This window comes from Colobus angolensis, unplaced genomic scaffold, assembly GCF_000951035.1.
Source record: "Colobus angolensis palliatus isolate OR3802 unplaced genomic scaffold, Cang.pa_1.0 Scaffold394, whole genome shotgun sequence".
Taxonomy (NCBI): Eukaryota; Metazoa; Chordata; class Mammalia; order Primates; family Cercopithecidae; genus Colobus; species Colobus angolensis.
In genome coordinates this window covers 2,979,742-3,001,981 of record NW_012117310.1, presented here as the reverse complement: position 1 = coordinate 3,001,981, position 22,240 = coordinate 2,979,742, and the positions used below count along the sequence as shown (strand labels likewise).

Genomic DNA, 22,240 nt, shown 5'->3' with positions numbered 1-22,240 from the left:
TAAACCTACCAAGGCAGTTCATTGTGAAATTTTAGAACATCAAAGACCAAAAAAAAAAAAAATCTAAATTCCCCAGAGAGGAAGATAATAAGTCCCATTAAAAAAACGAAGAAGTAAATGGCTTTCAATTTTCCAGCTGCAGTACTGGAAACTAGAAGGCAATGGGGCAATGCCTTCACTATGCTAAAAGAAAATGTTTATGAATCTAGAAGTCTACACTAAGTTGGGGGTAGAATTCATGCACTGGGGTGCATGTATAGTCTCATGCGTTCTTTCTCGGAAAGCTACCAGAGGATGTATCTAACCCAAACAGGCAAGACACCAAGATTTAGGAAGACTTGTGGTCCAGGAAACAGGGGAGAGGAAAAGGGTGTTCCTGGGATGATAGGGAATGGGGATCCCAGGATGACAGTGGTTCACCAGATGCACATCAACCTGAACCTAGTTGGAGCAGGGCTGAAGACTCCAGAAGGAACTTCTTCAAGAAAATAAAATTGATAAAATACCCACTAAGTTTAAATGTTTCAGAAAAGATTAGAACTATTGTCTGACCAGGCACAGTGCCTCACACCTATAATTCCAGCACTTTGTAGACATAAGCAGGAGGATCACTTGAGGCCAGGAGTTGGAGACTAGCCTCATCAAAATAGCAAGACTTTGTCTCTACTAAAAATAATCTTTTAAAAATTAGCCAGGCACGGCCCATGCGCCTGTAGTCTCAGCTACTTGGGAGGCTGAGGTGGGGGGATTGCTTGAGCCTGGGAAGTCAAACCTGCAGTGAGCCATGGTCATGCTATTGCATTCTAGCTTGGGTGACAGAGTGAAACCCTGTCTCTAAAAATAAATAAAATAAAATAAAACTATTGGCAAAAGCTTTGAGGTTAAATAGCAATGAGTATGTAGAAAATTAAGCCAAAGAATGAAATAAGACAATTTTCTACAGAGATAACAAACATTGCACAAAAAAAGAAGCTATCGCAGTTGACCACAAGCCTCATAGTTATAATGTAACTCCATCATAAGGGACAGAGAATGAAAAAGTACTTGGGGAGAGGGACACGGATAGCAGAAAAGGAGCCAGATCCTCATTTTCCATTAGAATCAATCAATAGATTCTCATAAAGCTGCTTCTATTGCTACTTATTCTTTTCCACTTTTATGGATAAGTAAGTGGTATTTATTTAGTAATTTGGAGCTAAATATCAAACTAATCAGCTCAAGGAAGTAAAAGTGGTTGCCTCTGAAGAAGGAATAATCTAGTACTACATATTTCATAATAAACCTTGAATATGGTATCTTCTTAATGTCTTTTAAACAATGTTCATATTTCTTCCACCTCTTTTGCTAAATATATTTTCTAGGCCCCTTAAATTTCTGGTGATATTATAAATATATCCTTTCTTACGTTACAATTTCTAGCTGCTTATTTCTGGTATACAAAAATGTAATTGATTTTTGTATATTGATCTTAAATGCACTACCTCTGCAACTCAATTACTAGTTGTAACCATTTAATTGTAGATTTTCTTGGATTTTCTATGTAGACAAACATCCTGTTTTAAATAATGGCCATTTTGCTTCCTTCTTTTCAATTGTCATACATTATTTATTTTTCTCTTCTCTTTGTGCCAGTTAGGACCTCCAGGACAGGGCTGAAGAGACTGTGATGAGAGCAGAAAAGTTGTTTCATTCCTGATTCTAAAGAGATGCTTCTACAATCTCAGCACTAAATAGACTATCAACTTGAAAGCACTGCTTAAGGTTGTGTTCCCCGAAGTGTGGTATGATTTTTCGTGGAACATTCTTTACGGGACTGGAGTAACTGCTGACTGACCAGGTGTGAGATAGGGACTGCAAACTTGTTTCCAGTTAACTCACTCAGAGCAGAATGATTGGAGGCAAGCATTCTGGAAAAAGCAGTGACCAGAAGACGCAGCTTTTTAGAGTCATTTTCTGCCATCTGAGAACAGAGGGTCTCTGAGCAGATAGAGGTCAAGAATTTAATTGCCTTTTATTTACTGTTACTGTTACCCTCAATGTATGTCAAGGGATTTGGGGTTTCGATTTTTTATAGTAATATCAGGTTTCCTTTAAAATTGAATTTAATAAGTAATATCAATTTGATGAGAACATTAAATTCATATTGTACAGGTGGTACTCATAATACAGTAGATGTGGCAAAAATCCTCTGGGTGGTTTGCAAATGACTGATCAGATTTATGCTATTACAATGTATAACATAGAAGATGAAAAGATGGAAGGCGATGAGGTGGTAAGAGCAGTGTCTGTCCAGCAGGCATATCTATTTCGGATTAAAATGAAGGCCAGTGACATCTTGCCTTACCATGTTACACTTCATTGACCAGGGAATTTCCTAACATGTGGGTGACTTGTGTCACTGTCACATAAAGTAGCAGGGAACAGTCTTTTAAAAGGCATGGTCCCCTTTGCATTGCCCCCATGCTACATTCTGCTAAGGAACATTTGAATTTTTATGGCTTCCCTGCAGTAACAAATTTTCCTCCTACTGTCAGGATTTGCTTCATGCAGAGTAAAGCAGGAAGCTTTCATTTTCCTCTTACGAATGGAATAAGTAGAAATAATGTGCTGCTTGGCAGCCACCTAAACCTGCCTTGACTCTCTTTATTCATCGGGAAATGCAGGATTCAAGGAGAGGACATTTTTCACCAAGGTAAATAAGCCTTCTCAACTGATGAACACTATTATACTAATACCAAAGGAAACAAAGGCCAGGAGATGGGGGCATTAAGTAGAAAGGCAAACAGAAAAATAGCAGACAAAATCCAGCATGGGGACAAAGCAGGCTCTGCAACACTGAAAAAACAGGGAAAAATCCTTTAAGAGAAAATTGGATGCAATTTTTTGGCCTCAATTAGCCTTTTCCACAAAGAGCACTTTTCCACAAAGAGCCCATTAAATAGCAAATGAAATTACATCGGTTTAGAGTTGCCATGGCATTGGTTCTTCCTCTAATGGACTTCTCTGGTCCTGAGCTTAATGTTAGCCTGACTTATTTTCCTTGTCTGTATGTTGTCTCAATTCCCTCTGTCCTGCTACAAAATGATGTATTTGAGTTCTCCCCTAGAGTACCTATGACACAATCTAAGAGAGAGAAAATTTAGCCTTTGGCTATATCTCTAGAGACTGAGAGGGTAAAACTGATGAAGAGCAGCGTTTCGTTAACCATGAACCACACAGCTTTCATTTATTAGGTGGCAGTGGGTCCCCATCCATGCACTCAGGGCTTCTGGAGCCATTCCCAGATCTGTCAGTAACTTCAGTAACTATTTATTGAGCACGTTCTATGTGCCAAGCACTGTCCAAGAAGCTGAGGCATAAAAATGCAAAGGAAAGAAGACAAGATGCTCACAGTCTTTTAGTTTCCAGGTTAGAAGACCCACCTGCAAAACACTTACTTTCTCCTTCTATTTCCTCATCCATAAGATGGGTTGAAATTTTCCCCAATGATCTGATTCACAGGTTTGCTTTCTTATTTATGTATCTGCCAGCTGCCACACTTTAAAAAATTATTCTAGCAGCAAGGATCTGAAATAATACATTAGCCTTTTTGAAATTGCTTAGCTACAGTTAAGCATTAGCTATGATATCAAGTTTGACTCTGACATTTTAAATATTATTTTGATATGCATAGTCACATACAATGTTTGAGAAAATACATCTGTAAAGTCCATACCGTCCTATAAGCTGCTTTTTACAAACTTCCCATGTGAACGGACATTCTTTTAAACATCGTTTTAAATATCTGCACGGCGTGGCGGCAACAACATGAAATTTTCTATTAGATATGTAAGTGTTTTTCAGTTTTTCAGTAATATAAATGACTCTCTGAGGGCAAATAGGACTCAAGCAATTTTTTGACACTCTAAATACATTTAAAAATTAAAAGTGTTTATTTATATATTTTCAATTGTGGTACATTTTAAATGTTTTTCTTAACCAATCAAAACTTCTAAGACAAAAATATAAGGTAAAATAAGTAAAATATACTCGAACTGCCTTATTCTGAAAACTTACAGAAGTAAGAGAAAGTCCCTAATTTCTAGTGTACTGCAGGTCACGTGACCACGCACAATTCTAAGTTACATGATCACTGTCTCTTTTTCTTTCTCCCCAGTTATCTCTTTGACTTTAGGTATAACCTAGTTCAGAGATAACATTTAAAGTCTGAATTTGAGGCCCTAAGTAAATGATAGCCCTGGGTAAAAAGGTCCCCTGCCTAGAATTGGTCCCTAATTCTAGAGGTGAAATTTCTAAGTTAAAAGAAAGTTTTCAGCTTTTGATATGTGTTATCAATTTGCCACCCAGGCTTATACCTATTTCCTTTCTATTAACAGTGTGTGAGAGCACTTCCCTATGTGTTTGTCACATATATATTATCTTTCGTATGCTTATTAATGTAATAAACAACAACAAAATACCTAATTGTTATTTTAATTGACATGTTACTGATTACCAATAAATGCTCTCATTATGTCATATATTTATTTGCTATTTATATGATTATTCCTTTTTTTCCCTTAAATATTCCTGTTCTTGGTCTTTTTGTTCTTTTTCTCTTTTTTTACCTCTTTCTCTCTTCTTTTATTTTTTAGTTGTTAGCCTCGTTACTTTAATTGAAAAACTTCTGTATATAGTAAGCCCTTTGTCATATAGTCTCAAATATTTTTCCCACTTTTATGATTGCCTTTTAATTTTATGATGTTTGCCCTACTGAAGTTGAACATTTTTGCTTTCTCTAATTTATCTTTATTTTCTTTGTGAATTCAGCCTTTGATGACATGGCTTGAAAGAGTAAGTGGATCTTTAATGGACTTCCATTCTCTCTCCTTGACTGTTGTAAGCCTAATTCATTAGTGTCAGCCTACAAGCATTGCCCAAGCTTCCCCCTACCTCTTTCTTCCTTCTCATCTCTAGGTAGTCTCCGTCTGTTGACCGGAACAAAAGAGATGGGGAATGACTGCACCAGCTGGGAAAGGTGACGCCACTAGGGAGTGAAAGGTTTGGCCACTCTGTCAGTTTGTGGTTGATGAAGTCACATGAAAAGGTGACAATATAAAAAGTTAACAAAGTTTCAGTTATGTGGAATGAATAAGTTCTAAAGATCTAATGTACAGCAGGATGACTATAGTTAATAACACTGCATCATTTACTGGGAATCTATTGAAAGTAGACATTAAATGTGATTATTGCAAAGTAAGACAAAAAATGTTTTAATTAAAAAGTTAATAAATTAATACATAATTTCCAAAATTCCTACAACTCTCAAAAAGCTTGCAGGTTTAAACTAATTAAGTTTAAAAATCAATAAAGATAAAAACTAAATCTAAACATAAATGAAGGAGTAAATGTGAAGAGCAGTGATGGCCACACATAGAAAATGTGGGTAAGCTCCAAATGATGCCTAACCTTGTCCCTGTAGCTTCCTTCCTAAGGGGGAGGTTGCAAAAGCAAACATAAGAAGAGCATGATTGCTGGAGGGAGGTCACAGACCAGTATTATCTACAGTTGGAGATCAGAGAAAAACCTTGTGTGCCAAAGGAAATGATTCATAGGAAGAAAACAGTTGAAGATGCATGAGACAGGATAACTGAAAGATTCCAGTCTTTCAGAAGTTGAGATGAGATGAAATCCAGAGAATATGGGATACACCCTCATTTTTAACAGGTGAACCAAAGAAGTAGGAGAGTAAGCTGGGCTGAATTTTTTCTTCCCCTTCATTTCCACAGGTTGAAAAGATCATGGTTTTGTTTCTTTTTTTTTTTTTGAGACAGATCTTGCTCTGTCACACAGGCTGGTGTGCAGTGGTCCAATGATATCTCACAGCAGCCAGCCTCAAACTCCTGATCTCAAGCAATTCTCCTGCCTCAGTCTCCCGAGTAGCTAGAACTACAGATGTACCACCATGCCTGGTTAATTTATTTTTCCTTTAGTAAAGATGTGGTCTCATTATGTTGCCAAGTCTGATCTCAAACTCCTGGCCTCAAAAGGTCCTCCTGCCTCAGCCTCCCCAAAAGTTCTGGGATTACAAGCATAGGCCACGGCTCCTAGCCACACGGCATCTTTTATAAGTCCAGTAATCCTACTACATTTCTTTAGTAAGATTCTTCTCCCATTTTTTTTTTTCTCCTGAACTTCCCATTCCTTCTCCATTCTTATGAAAATGTCCATGCTTCCTGCTCTCCTCTCATTTTCTGGCTGATGACTGCCCGACACATTGTTGAGGGGAAAAACCATCAGAACTCCCTCATCTTAGCACTATCAAATCTACAAACATTCTGGCATTTAAAACCATCTTTTACTTTGTCCCACTTCTTAAAAACGAGGATGTTCACAGCTACTCGGGAGGCTGAGGCAGGAGAATGGCATGAACCCGGGAGGCAGAGCTTGCAGTGAGCTGAGATCGTGCCACTGTACTCCAGCCTGGGTGACAAAGCGAGACCATGTCTCAAAAAAAAAAAAAAAAGAAAAGAGGATGCATCCCATAGTCTCTGGATTTAATCTCATCTCAACTTCTGAAAGACTTTCAGTTATCTTGTCTTGTGCATCTTCAATTGTTTTCTTTCTATGAATCATTTCCTTTGGCATACAAAGTTTTTCTTTGATCTCCAACTGTAGGTAATACTTTCCTTGACCTCCCTCCAGCCCTTCCAGCAATCATGCTCTTTTTATGTTCACTTCTGCAGCCTCACTTCTTTACAGCAACTGTTTACCTGTGGCATCTCTGGTTTCTAACCACCCATTTGCACTTTATACCATTCAAATCTGACTTTTAACACTTTCACCGAAACTATTTTTGTCAGTGATAACTCTGTCACCTAATCTAATGAACATCTAATTAACCCTGTGTAGCTATCACTATAGCTGGCCACTCTCTGCTTCTGGAACCTACTACCTCTTTCTTAGTCCTTGTGTTGCCAAAATACTCTTGGTTTTCTCCAACTTTACTTATCAGTATATCTTACTCTCCTTTATTGGCTTCTCCCTATCCTTCTAACATTGAAATGTTAGAATTCATTGGGGCTTATTCATCGATTCACTTTTCTCTGTATATACTCTTTATCCAGGTGATTCCGTTGATTTCCTTGGCTTCACATACAATCAATAGGCTGACAATTCTGAAATTATAGCTTTAGTCCAGGGCTCTGTTCTGAAATCTATACTTTTATACAAAGTGTATCCTTGATATTTTCACGGAAGTCTCAAAGAGATATGAAAACTCTCATACTTAAAACTGATCTAGGAGGACTTACTCTATCTGATTTCAAGACTTGATGCAAACCTATGGCAACCAAGTCAGTGGAGCATTAGAAAAATGAAAAGATATATAGGTCAATGGAATAGGCTGGAGTCCAGAAAGAAACCCAAACATATATTGCCAATTGATTTTTGACAGAAATACTAAGGCAATTCAATGGTGAAAGAATATTCTTTTCAACAAACTGTGCTGAAACAATTGGGCATCCATATCAAAAAGACAAACCTAACCCATTAAATATACTATATTTAAAAAATTAACTCAAAATGAATCCTAGACCTAAAAGTAAAATCTGAAATGACATAACCTCTAGAAATAAACATAGGAAACAAATCTTGTTGCTAGAAGGAAAAAAATTTATAAATTGAATTTATCAGAATTAAATACTTCTCTTTGAAAGATACTGTTAGGAAAATGAAAAGCCACAGAATGAAGAAAAGTATGTGCAAACCATGTATCTGATAAAGCACTAGTATTCAGAACGTGTATAAAGAACTCTCTCAAATCAATAAGAATACAGACAACCCATTTTTTTAAAGGAGCAAAATTTACAGACATTTCACCAAAGTAAATAATATACAGATGGCAAATCAATACATGAAAACATGTTCAACATCCTTAGGCATCAGGGAAATTCCAATTAAAACAATGAGATACCATTACAAACATATTAGAAGAGCTAACATTCTAATGATCTACCCCCAGTAGAGGGACATTTAGAATGTTAGCTAATATGTTAGCCATTCTAATACGTTTGTAATTATTGCAAACTGATGTTGTCCACGCTGACCTCAAAATCAGAGACTCAAGCAGATCTCCCACCTTGGCCTCCCAAAACACTGGCACTATAGGTGTGAGCCACCATGCCCAGCCTAATTTGTTTTTTATCTCACACTATCAAGTTCTGCCAAGCAACTGGAATTCTCATACATTGCTGACAGAAATACAAAATGATAGAACTACTTTGGAAAACAGTGTTGCAGTTTCTTGTAAATTAACCACATAGCCGTCATCCCACTCCTAGGTATTTACATAAGAGAAATAAAAACATCCACATAAAAACCTGTATGCAAATGTTTATATCAGCTTTTCTTTCAAAATTGACAAAAACTAAGGACCTTCCAAATGTCCCTCTACTGGGGGTAGATCAATTTTGTTATGTGTATACAATGGAATACTACTCAGCAATAAAAAGGTCTAATTTATTGGTCCATGCAACCACATGGATGGAACTCAAATGCATTATGCTAAGTGGGAGAAACCAGATTCAAAAGCCTACATATTTTATAATTTAATGTATATGACATTCTGAAAACAGGCAAAATTATAGGGACAGAAAACATCAGTGGTTGTCAGTAGATGTAGAAGGGGAGAGGACTAACTACAAAGGGTGTCAGGAAACTTTTTAAGATGATTGGCATGATGGTTTCACAAAAATAGTATTTCTCAAAATGTTAAATTGTACTGTTAATTTTGCTGCATGACAATTATACCTCCATAAACTGACTTTTTAAAAAATGGATTTAATTATTATCCCTACATAGGTGCTTCTTCCTCAAGTTCCTTTATCTCAAAAAATGGCATCACTCTCTGCTTATTTTCTAAAATCTGCAACCTGGCAATGATACTTGGGACTTCCTTTTTCCCTCACACCCCACCCACATCCAATCCATCTCCAAATCCCAACAATTCTACTTCTGTAATGTATTGCAAACCCATCTCCTAAACTCCCTATCTGAACTTGCCCCTAGTGCAAGCCACCATCTTCTCTCACCTAGACTATTAAAATAGCTTCCCTACTGGTCTCCCTGCTTCCATTCTTGTCCACCTCCAATCTATTTTCTGCATAACTCCAGAATAATGACTTTAAAGGAAAATTAAGTCATGTCACTGTCTTACTGAAAACTTTCTTGTGGCTCTATTTCAGAGCCCTACACTTTCACCTTCGAAGGCCCTGCAGGATCTAACACATCCAATGTCATCTTGTGACTCTCTCCTCTACCCTCTTGTCCTTCCCACCCTACCCCACACCCATGATACTCTGGTCATAGTAGCCCTCTTCTATCTGTTTAATATTCCAAGTTTCATTGCTCTCTTAGCAACTTTGGTCAAGTTGTTTCCTATAGCTAGACCCCTTTTCCTCTCGGCTTTCTTTTTAATGGCTGTCTCCTTCCCATTTGTTTTTTGTTTGTTTGTTTTTGCCTTTTGTTTTTTTGTTTTGAGACAGGGTTTCACTCTGTCAGTCAGGCTGGAGTGCAGTGGCATAATCACAAGTCACTGCAGCCTTGACCTCTTGGGATCGAGTGACCCTCCTGCCTCAGTCTCCTGAGTAGCTGGGACCATAGGTGCATGCCACCATGCCCGGCTAATTTTTTTTACTTTTTGTAGAGATGGGGTCTCCCTATGTTGCCAAGACTGGTCTCGAACTCCTGGGCTCAAGTGATCCTCCCACCTTAGCCTCCAAAGATTCTGGTACCACAAGCATGAGCCACTGCACCTGGCCCTCCTTTTCATTCTTAAAGTTTCAGCCTACCTACCATAATATCCTTAGAGAAGCCTTTACACATTTTAGAGTAATTCACTTCTGACATTCTCATTTGTAACTCCTGTTTTCTCCTTCACAACACTTTCCCAATTTATAATTATATATTTATGAATTTATTTTGTTAATATTTATCTCCCCTGTTAGAATATCCTTTCTTTGAGGGCAGGTGTATTTTCTCTTTTTCATTTACTTAGTGCATTACCTGATGCATAACGGGAGCTAAATAAATATTTGTTAAGTAAATGAATGAACTTCCTGCTATTAAATAATAATAATAAGATTCCAATGTGATCATCACTGAATTACCTGGATCAACAGAACTATGTATTTTTAGGGCCCTCTGTACTAGATGTAATTGCATCTTTATGCTTACTACATCACATGGTCACAAAGTCTTGAAACCATGAGTGTACAAGCAGACAACCATGTTGGCCACCCAGAAAGGCTTACCTTTCCAAACCAATTGCTTGGCACAGAGAATGGAACTTGGAGTTGTACAAAAGTGCAAAGCTGTATGTCCACTTAAGGAGTAGCAATTGAGCTTTGCCCCACGATCACAGAGGATCTTAACACAATCCGCATTGGCCATTTCACAAGCCACGTGAAGAGGGGTTTTCCCGTTGGGTCTACAGTTGATTGTAGCATTGTGGTCCAGTAGCACCAGAAGGCATTCCACATGACCAAACAAGACAGAGAGATGCAGGCCTGTGGCCCAGGAAGACTTCAATTTATAGCTAGGCAACCAATAACCTAAAGAAAAAAAAAAGAAAAGGAAAGAAAGTTTAACTTCTTGACCTAGGCTTTCTCCCTGTTTTATGAGGATTTTTACAAGGTATTTTATTTTGGTCACATTTACAAAAGTGGAGTGGAGAGGGGATGACAGAGGTTTTAAATTAACAGCTAGTGGGTCTGCAGGCATTTTGTTTAATAGGGTATTCTGATGTTCATCAGGGAAACAGGCTTTCTCAAGCTCTCACTGTCTCTACTATTTCTTATTACTGTGTCTTGTTCCTTTATTTACTTTACCTTTCTAGGTCTTACAAGCATTTAATTTTGGGATCTTCATTTAGGTAATTGTATTTTATTTTGCATGGTAAGTTACTTGAGATGCTTTAAGGATATTTTTTTTAAAGCTGTCAATCATTGAGAGTTTGTCTTGAATGATTCCAAGGCTGTTAGTTGCAAGATAATAATTTTTATTCTATCCAAAATCTTTTTTCCTATAGTTGTTGCCAATCCAACATATGAATGTGTTTAACCTTTTTTTAAAAATTATCACTCCAAAATTTTATGTGCCTGCCTGTTGATTTATGCAATATCTCTTTCCAAAGACGAATTTAAGGCAACTCTCAACTTTCACACACCTTAAGATTTTTAAAACGATTTAGAAAATAAGGGCAAAATAAAAAAGTAGGAAAATTAAAATGTCAAAAGTAAGATAAATACATACACAAAATATAAACTCTATCCTGTACACTAGAATGGCATTGCAAATTTGCCTTTGAATTTCCTAGCAGCTAAAATAAACAGGAAAATAAGATATGTTGCATAATTAACGATGTCTACAGCCATACATAAATGAATTGGGCAGGAGAAGTGTAGATGCGCCTAGAACTGAGATCTTCGATAATTTTTCCCATTGGTTTTTGGAAATGTGTATTCTCTCTCTCTCTCTCTTCTCCCGCTGATCTCTGACTTCTATACGCTGAGCTGGTCTTTTTTCTATAAGTCTCCAACTTTTGCCACATTTGACAAGCTATAACTATGATGACTTTATAAATTTTCTTTCTATGTCAATGCCAATAGCCGTAGCATTTAAGCTTTTATGAGTGGAGAATGGAAAATAGGTACAGAAAGAAGAAATACTGAGGGGAAGAAGATGAAGAGATAGTTCTTCAACAGCCACAGCATAGAAGTTACTTTAGGTCTGAAACAACAAAATAAATTTTAACATGAGTAAATCAAAAGTTTACTTATAGGTTATAAAAATTCCACTTACAAGTACAAGGTAAGCAGAATATGATTTAATGGTCATTTATGTGAGAAACAACCCAGGGATTTGAGCTGTAATCTCAAAATAAGCCAACAGTGGGATGGTGCTGCCAAAAAACTAATACAATCTGAAACTACATTAATAAAAGTGTAGTGCCCAGAACAAGAGAAGCAAACATTGTATTCTTCACTGATTAGATAAGGCCAGAAGAAATCTAGAATATTACGATTACTTCTGGGCATTGCCCCTTACAAGAAATGATGAACTACTAGAGGGTGCTCTGAAGATGATGACCACATTAAAAGTGGGCCTGGTGATCAGGTATTAAATTTCTCTCCTTTAAGTGAGAAACACTAGAGACATGCCACTCCTGTGTATTTGTCCTATAAGCATAAACACCCATGTGAAACGTCCTAAAGGACCACTGTATTGCACAACTCCACAAAGAACACCATTTGTATTGTACTCTGTGAAACATGCTCCCAGACTTAGGAATCTTGACAACCTGGTCTACACATAAGAACATGCACTACACTACAGCATTCTTTGAATGGTTAAACAACCTCCATTTCAATTGATAGGAGACTTCTTAAATAAATTATGATACATTCATCCAATCAAATATTATACAACCATTAAAAAAAATGGGGCAGTTCTGTATAGACTGAAATGAAAAGATCTCAAGATATATTACTGAGTGAGACAAGCAGGGAGCCAAACAGTATACAGACTATGCTATCATATGCAATTATATTTGTAAACACCGAGAACAAGAAACTGGTTATAGTGGTGGCCTCCAAGAAGAACTGGAGGGTTGGTGGATCAGGGCAGACATGCACTTGTTCTTGAATACCCCCTTGGTAACTTTTAAATGTAGTATCCTGTGCACGTATTGCTTTTTAACAAAAATAAATAAAATTAAAATAAGCTATTGTCTCTCTGTCTTGAGGGGAAAGGATAATTTAATTTGAATAAGCTCTTTACAAGGTTGTGCACAGTGATTAATCCCACAGGAATGAATGAACTCAACCAGAAGTTTGTCTTTCTGCAATGTATCCTCCAACATAGCTTCACACACACACACACACACGCACACACACACACACACAACTTTAATCCCTTTTTTACTCCATTCAGAATTCTAGAGCCATCTTGCTTTCTCTCCCTCCCACCTTTCCCTTTATCCAAATCTACTCTTTAAAAAGAAATCCAGTTATTTCACATTAAAGTCTAATGGACTGAGGATTGTTTCAAGTGTGATCACTCTCAGGATTATCTGAATTAATGAAAAATCTATATTCAGCTAATAGAATTAAATTCTAAGATGTTAATTTGAGATTCCAGGCACTGGGAAGAGATGGTGTTGGATTATACGGGCTTTCCGTGGCAGAACTAAGTAGTGTCATAGATGGTCTGAGCTGGGGAGTATCAACTCCACGCCTCGGGTGTATGTGTGTGCAAACTGATATGCACACACAATGTATGTGCATATAGATTCATTTATACATTTCTATTGAGTTATGCATGTTGAATCTCTGTTCCAAGCAGAGTTCTTAAGCTGTATGTTATGCAGCTTGCTTTTGATGATGAATGAATCATATTAACATCAATACTTAATCAGTCATTTTAATACTCAGATTTCCTCAAAAAGCAATTGGCAAAAACAGTCTTCTCTAACTGCCTAAGAAGTTGGTTCCAGGTCTGAAAACCAGGGTGTGTTTTGCCTGCTGATTAACAGCAAAAATTAGGCAGCTCTCTGTGACAACTGATTGGAAACTTGCGCCTGCTTCTGCAATGGGAAGAAAAATGATCCCAGAAAGGAAGCAGCAGAGAGCTGATTAAGAAAACACCATTTTGATGTAAAATCAAAGAAACACAGAATGTCAGCACTGGAGGGAAGATTATCCAGTCCAAGCCTTTCATTTTCCAGATGAGAAAACTGCCACTTTTTCATCCTGCTAGAGCCGTGAGTTGCCTGCCTCAATCCAAACTCATAGACTCAGAATACCCGCAATGCAGAATTTCTATCTGTCTTTGTCTTTGTGGAAGCAGAATAGAATTACCTCCAAGCCTGCTTCGCAAATCACAAGGAAAGGAAGAAGATCCACAATTCATCTATAATATTTCACATCTCTGATGTGGAAATGCATTTGCTAGTTGAATTTTTTTCCTCCTCCTAATTTGCCAGTAGCACCTAAAGAATCTATCCTGCCCATGTATTACGTGAATCAGTCATCCTTGGCCTCTCAGTCAGTTTTTTCTGCGTCTCCTGTAATCATAAACATTAACTGGTCAATCAGGCTCACAGACTACCAAGTCCTGGAAATCAGCCAACTCCCAGAATGGAGTTGTGGCTACAACTCACCTCTCCTAAGATAGGAGTGTGTGTAGGTAGGTGGCAATAAGACACCTTAGCTGCTGCCCCTGGGGAGCTGAAGTGGAGAAATGGGAAGAGGACCGATTGCAGGCTATGGTTTAGGGTGTACTGAAGTGTATCTGAAGGCTGTGTTGCGAAACTTTGGTGGGAATGTGGGGGGAGGGATTGTTGAATAATTCAGCCCCGAGCATATCAGGAAAGCCTGCTGCTTTGAGCAGAGAAAAGAGCAGCTCCTGGCAAAAGGGACATGAACGTATAATCATAACTTTAAAATGAGGTGGGGCCTACAGGTCGTTGTGTAGTAAGTGTGGAAGTAAACACACTTACTGTCACGGAGGACCAAACCACAAGTAAAACTATCTTCAAAAACCACAGATGAGGCTGTGCCTGTTCACAATCTTGTGCTGATGCTGATATGTCAAGAGGTCAGAATTTGTCCCCCAAAATATAACCACCAATGATCACAGCATGCTAGAAACACAATTAACTGATCAGGCAGATTCACTTTTTACACACTCCCTTCTTCCCACAGCAAAATTTTCCCAGGACTTCGAAACCTAGAATGTGATTTATTCCTAGTATTTGTCTTTCAAAGCCCCCCTCTGTTCACCTCTGCAGATTTCAGACTGCCCTTTTACTATGTGTTTAGACTGCACAAAGGACAGAGGTGAGGCAGAACCAGGAAACCAAGCCCATGGGAGCTGGGGGTGGGAGGTGAAGCAGCAGCTGCCTCCCTCTAATGTAAACCACTCACACACTACCCCATGTCTACAGTCTGTGTGCAGTGACAGCTCCTTGCAGAAGAGTTCTGTTTGAGTAAGAAGCTCACCAAAAAGAAAAGAAAAATACATAGTATTTCCCCTATGTACAAAACCCACAGGAACTCCCAAATACAGGCTATGCTCATGTGGCTTTGACCATCATACACAATTTGTTTACAGTTTCACCTGCATAATATGATTAATTATCTGCACGCAGGAATCTGAACTTAGAGAGGGTCTTGTCAAAGCTTCCATTTTACAAATGAAGATAATCAGTCTGGAAGAGGTTAAGTAGTATAAAGTGTCCATGTTCATATAACAAGTACTGACAGAACCAACTCTAACTCTCAAACTCCATTGCCCCCAAATCTTTAAATAGCCATCTATGATCTGAAGGCTACATGCAGTTTACCTCCAAATTGATATCACTTGTAGCTAAAAGTTCTAAAGGAATTTTAGAAGTTTTATCCCTGGAAAAAAAATACGCAGACTAATCCTGTGTGTGTGTATGTGTGTGTGTATGTGTGCACGCATGTGCGTGTGTGTGCTTAATTTAAATCTGAAATCAAAGAGATATGGCCCCAATAGCTGGGTAGAAAGCTGCCTAGAAATATAGCAAGGAGCAAAGTGTTTGGGCCTTCTTTTGGAATAAGGGCTTGGTTCTGCTCCAGCACTTGGAGAGGATGTACACATTTCTGGTAAACCTTCAGCTAAGCCTGGGCTCTGCAACAGTTATCAACTATAATGTTATCTGAGTCAAAAGAACCCCACGCATGAGAAGCCTCTGTTATTACAGCCAAAGGTTACACACACTGCTCGTGGCTGGATTAGCAGACATTTGCTCTGCCTGTGTCCACGTATTTACACAGTCCTGAAGGATTACAGACTGAAGCACAATTCTTGGCTATTTTTTAATAGCTAATATTTTCCAGATAACTCAAAGTTCCCCTGGGAAGCAGGGGGAAAAAGCAAGTTTGAGGTGTAAAATGTAAAAGAAAAAAGTTTGAACATTGAAGAAAGGAAAAGAACCTTAGGATGGAAATGGGAAAGCAGGAGAGTGAATTTCTGGCAAAGAGGAAAATTAGGTGATAAAGAAATTATTCATTCGGAGAGTGGAAATAAGAGCTTTCATGATATTTGGATATAAGTTACTACTTAGTAAAGTAGATAGAGTACCTGCCAGAAAGTTTTCAAGTGAAATCATTCATTGGTTATTTTAATTAAAAATATGACCACCAACCAAGGAATCAGTGGCTATGGGCCATAAACGAAGTACTTAAAGTGCATTACCCTGATTAATAAAAGGACTCCGATGAACCTTGCTGACTAGGGAGTTTCCTACCAAAGAGATAAATATGAAAATCTGCCTGTATCATTTATGAGCCAAAGCTCATACATCTGAAGGAAGATCAAGCTGTGTAGTTGGTAAAGCCTTTGACAACAGTTTTATGGACAGTCCTTCATGTTTCCAGTATGGAGTTCACCAGTGAAAACCAATAGAAGGGACCTTTGTGTTTTCTTTAAAGATTTATTTTATGCTTGGCTCATAATAAATTTTATGTCACTGACATCCCTTGACTTTCAATGACTTATTGCATTTGGCAGTTAGAAAGTTGTTCTTTATGTTTTCTTTGTATCATTTTTATTTTAAAGTGATCACCTGGTAAACGCAATTTTTGCTTACTTGTTTTTGCTTTTAAGACCCATTCTCTCCGCCATTCCCAGGGAGGTCTCTCAAATGCCAACCAGCACATTTTAAATGTTTGCTTTACAAAATGTAAGGAAAATTTCTTTAAATTAATAAAACATGATTTCATCTGAAGATTTTATTATGAAGCTTAAAATAACTTAGAAAAGTAAAGTGAGAACTCTCTAACTTTAAGAATCGTGATTAGGTGCTGGAGAAAGATAGGATCCACAGTTTGAACACGAACTCTGTTTTCTGTCAAACTGGAAAGAGAAGATACTCAATGAGATGGGCCCAGTGCTACAGAGGAAAGCAGAAATGAGCTTCCAGACTTATATGTAATCCAATAGCTTTAGTCTGTCTTCCTCACAAAATCCACATTTCATATTTGCTTATGAGCTCAACTTTTGATTACTGGTATGCCAACTAGATTGTAAATTTGGGGAGCACTATTTAGATTTTAGGTGATTTACTTGCCAGCAGAGTTCTGAGTTCCCTTTTCAAAAATTATACACTGACTTTCATATAGGCTTAGATGGACTATATTTCGGGACAAAATTTAGTTAATTTTTAAATCGTATAAAAATGCTGTATGTTCTAAATAAATAAGAATGGTTTAGAATTGATTGTAGTACTTTTCATTTTCTATAGGACTATCAAATGTTGAATATAGAATTTTAGTATTGATTACACAAGGAAATTTAAGAGTAGCATGAGATTTGTTATAGGTTTTGCACATTGTCTTTCTTATTAAGCCAAAAATAACTGAAACCTGAAGATTCCCACACTTTAAAAGTAAACAGGAATGTTCTGTTTCCTCATCTGGATATTGGCTACATAGGTTTGTTATTCTGTGAAAAGTAATGAAGTTGCACACTTATTCATGCACTTCTGTGTAGAACTTTTCAAAAGTGCTTTAAAAAAAAATCAAAGAGCAGTATGTAGCGGTTCAACAGCGTCCAATGTCCAAAACTTCTCCTTTGATTTAATAAAGTCTCACAAACTTTAATCCAGCCACATACCCTTTACAACCACATAGAAATGGGTCCTATTCCTTTGAACTATTTAGAAAAGAACTAATTAACCACTGTAGACTGCTCAGCTCCACGCTATTGCCTGACAATGACTTTATGACTTAAGAAATTGATATAACCACTTAGATCTCTAGCAGCTAGGATTCTATTTATCACTTCCATTCCTAACTTTCCATTCCTAAGTTTAAAAGGATCGATGATAAGGCTGGAAGCATGTGAAAAAAATTTGAAGAAACTTTTAAGAAACATGAGGTCTTAACCTGGATTTAAGACCAAAGAGACAGTTCCTTATGCCCATACTCATATTAAACAGAGTAGTGTGTTTCTTTCTACACATGAATGTACAGACACAAATTTCCTGCATAAACCCTAAAAGTAGACCACAGATTTTACTAGTTCTGTGCAAACATCCACCTGGCATACGTAAGAATGGAACTATTCTTTTCCTTTTCCAGAGGGTATAATTTGCTATCTCCTTAATTGAAAGCCACATCCCACAGTCCTAACACTATGAAAACACCTCAATTCGTGTGAATGAAAATTTAGCTCTATGAGGACCGTAGGAGTCAGCTCACATTGACAAGAATAATTTAAAATGTATTTTCTTTTCCTTCAAAGGTGATGGCACCAGTGGAAGCAGGAGAACCAACTCCCCCACTCCCCTCCACTTCCCTAGAGCATGCACCTAAAACTTCGTTTCTTATATCCTCAGAAACTTTGCACAATCTGTGCAACTTGACTTGCTCAGGAGATGAGAGTAGACAGTGTTTGCAACTCAGGGTCAAATAACTTACCCACTGACTTGAACCTGAGTTATTTCACCCTAGGCAGAATTACAAGCTTTTTAAAAACATCTTTAAAATTAGTTTAGCATTCAGACATTCTATCACTGAACAAAGTTATAAGATGAAAGCAATCTAATTATGTAGTATATACAAATTTTCTTTCTAACAGAGACCCCATAAACTTTTTAAAAAATAAATCCCTTCTTTGTCTTCCCATCAATATATTAATGCCACTAATGTGAAAATATTATAAAGCCTTTAAGTAAAAATCATAAACACAGTAACTAGCTTCAATTCTATACTTCCCTCAGAACTGACAGAGGACAGTAAATTAATGAAGAAATATATAATGTACCATTAGCATTTATATTTGGAAATGGATTATAATGATGATTTATATATGACCCGAAATCATCTTTAAACATGAAAATAATGACTGTCTCTAAATGCTATACACAAGACCTTAGTATCTATATTGTATTAAACATTAGTGATGTTGAGCAGCATGTTTGCAGTATGCTCACCAGATGATCTAACTGCTCACGTTCCCCTCCATTAGCCAGTTGATTTGGGAAATCAGAATCAGTGGAACTCTAATTTATTTCTGATTTATTAAGCATGGGTTCCAGAAAATTCCTTGGTAAAAAAAAAGTTCTAATTTGTTTTCCTTAGGTCTTTATAAGGCAGGTACACTGTATTAAACTTATCTACAATTTTGAACAATTATTGTAGTCCAGGAAAAAAGTTAACTTTTTTGTTTTGCTGAATTCAGCTTTTGTGCCTGAACTGAAAACTCATTAAAATGATGAAGACCATCAAGGTGCCTGTGACACTGCTGTATCCATTTATTAACCCTCCAAATGCTGGGGAGAGTCCTCTTGTTCATCCACATGGACATAGAGAGGATATATCTTTAAGTGGCTGTTAATGGAGAATTAGCAGCCTGTTTTTAAACCAGGTACATTGTCTAAGATACGGTTTCAACAATCTGCTTAGCCATAATCTAGAAATGTTTTCTTCCTTCTATATCATCATAGTCAGAAGAAAAGTTAAAAACAGAGAGTGCGTTGCTAAAAATGATTGTCTGGGATTTCAAGTCCTAGGCCCAAGGGTAGGAAAAGAAAAGGAGAGACACAACTTACACATATATATCAGCCCACCATGTGTTTTAGTTTAAAAAGAAAGAAAATATCAATTTAGAAATATTTTTAAAATGAATACTTAAAGAAACAATACAAGCTAGTGTTTAGAGTGGATAACTGACACTGCATTTTTTAAAAAAGAAAAAATCATTTTCTACCAGTTTTACAATAACACCTATATGTTTTTACCTTGTTTATAAGATGCCAAAACCATATTCTCATCTTCGACTTCAAAAACAGTGTCCACATCTATTTGCCTTTGGATTAAAATAGCCTTCAATTTTCCGAAGTCATTGGACTTTAGAGCCTCAAGGAAATTTCTCTTAACTAACTTGGCAGCTCCAGATTTAGTGACAGGGGCTGTGGTGCCGTCCATCCTTCCTCTCCTTCTGGAAGCTTTGTTGTGATTTATCAAGAGAACAGCACCAAGCAAACAGGCGCATGCTGGAGAGTCCACAAACTGTCAGCTAATTTTATCCCAAAGTTATGCTGATCCGTTCTATTTATATAGGGATCATTTCAAACTTCAAAATATCCTTCTTGGCTGTCACTACATTTTCAGGTCCTTTAAACTGGTTATATATTAACTGATCCATTCAGTAATATATAGTGTCAATATGAAGGAAAGCCCCTGTGATACATTTCCAAGCACAAAATGTCACAATTATTTCTTACTTGATCAAAGTAATAACATAAGATTTAAAAGCTCTTAATGCTCTTTTTTTTCCCTTCAATAAAAACATCTGGTGCCTGGCTGGAGATCTAGTGTCTTGCTCTGACTAACCAATATCCAAAAATGAAAATCTGTTACAGTTGTTGATACATGTACTTCTAAAAACCTGTAATAATTTTGCAGTATGAGTTTGTAAAATCAACCACGGTCATACATATTTGAAGACAAACAAGAGGTTTTCAAGCGACCTAGACTTGAAAAATTTTAATATCATGAAAAGTCGGGTGAGGGGGGTGGTCGGGGGCAGAGACTGCTTTAGGTAAAAAAGAAACTGAAGAGATAAAACAGCTAAATGCAACATGTGAATGAACTTTATTGAATCCTGTTTTTTAATCAGCTAGAAAAGACAGTATTGGGACAATTGTGGAACTATAATCGTGGACTAGATATTACTTGACAATATAGAAGTATAATGATAAATGTGGTTATGTAGAAAAATATTCTTACCCTTAAGTGATACACTAAGGGATAAATTGTCATGATGTCTAAAACTTCTTTAAAAATAGCTCAGAAATGCAGATAGATAGATGTGTGTGTATATATGTATTCTATTTACACATGGGTGTATATATGTATATGTGTACGTATATATGTATATTTATACATATATATATACACACATGTGTAATATATATACACACGTGTATATATACATATAAATTATATACATGTATGTATAAATAGAAACAGAGAATAGCAAGTGTGGCAAAAACTTAAAGAGTTGGTGAATCTAATAAGGGATATATTGGTGTCCATTATACTATTCTTTCAGCTTTTCTGTAAGTTTGAAATTTTTCAAATAAAAAGTTGGAGAGAAAAGTATATACTTAATTTTTCTTACATAAAATCATTAAAAATTAGGAAAACTATAATGGCAAGTACTAAAGAGAATGCAAATAAATTGCATTTTATGTTTGTGGAACTCAAAACTAGTGCAAACTTTCTGCAGAATAATTAAGAACATGACTTTTAAAAAAACTTACAATGATACTATTTGATTATTAGAATTTACTTAAGTATGTAAATGATGCAAATCACAACATAATTTTAAACTTGTTTTATTGATGTGTAATATAAATGCAAGAAATTGACAAGTTATAGGTATACAGCTTGTCAAATTTTCAATGAACACACTCATGTAATCAACAATGAGGTTAAATCATAGACTAGTTCAAGTTTACCTGAAGCCCCCTTTATTTCCTCTTCTAATCAAAACACCTGCCTCACAGAGATAACAATAAGTCTTAACTTCTAATACTGTAGATTAGGTTTGTTTGTTATTTTATTTTGAGACAGGGTCTCACTCTGTCGCCCAGATTGGAATGGAGTGGTGCAATCTGGGCTCACTGCAACCTTTGCTTCTCAGGCTCAAGCCATCCTCCCACCTCAGCCTCTGGAGTAGTTAGGACTACAGGCATGCAACCAACACACCTGGCTAAATTTTGTATGATTTTTTGAAGAGACAGGGTTTTGCCATGTTGCCCAGGCTGATCTCCTAAGTTTAAGTGAACCTCCTGCCTTGGCCATCCAAAGTGCTAGGATTACAGGCATGAGCCACTGTGCCCTGCCAATTTTTTTTTCTACGTTTTAATGTTAAACATTTTATGATTTTTGAAAATTTTTAATTATATAATTTTTGAAAAATAGCAACAACAAAAAGAGCCATATATGGAAATACTTCCTCAACCAAGGGATTGGCTCCCAACTGACTCTCTGTGACACAGTGCTTTTGTTGAAATTGTATTGGCATTCTTAGAGAGCACTTTGCAAGTCTGTTTTATGCTATTGTTAGGACTCTTTCCACGTATACCCATCGAGTATCTACCATTTGCCAGACACTTATTCTGGGCACTGCAGATACAGCAGTGAACAAACACAAAAACCCC

At 36.9% G+C, this 22,240-nt stretch overlaps 1 protein-coding gene across 1 annotated transcript in view; it reads right to left on the bottom strand.

Annotated features, from left to right (window-relative positions):
- Positions 1-20,034, bottom strand: part of ASB4 (ankyrin repeat and SOCS box containing 4) — a 51,360-nt gene extending 31,326 nt beyond the window's left edge. The window contains exons 1-2 of the mRNA XM_011955101.1: positions 19,811-20,034; positions 10,293-10,592 (exon numbers count right to left, since the gene is read on the bottom strand). Coding sequence (XP_011810491.1) covers positions 10,293-10,592; positions 19,811-19,997 — 487 coding nt within the window. The 5' untranslated portion in view covers positions 19,998-20,034. The remainder of the gene's footprint in view (positions 1-10,292; positions 10,593-19,810) is intronic.
- Between the last annotated feature and the right edge of the window lie 2,206 nt (positions 20,035-22,240).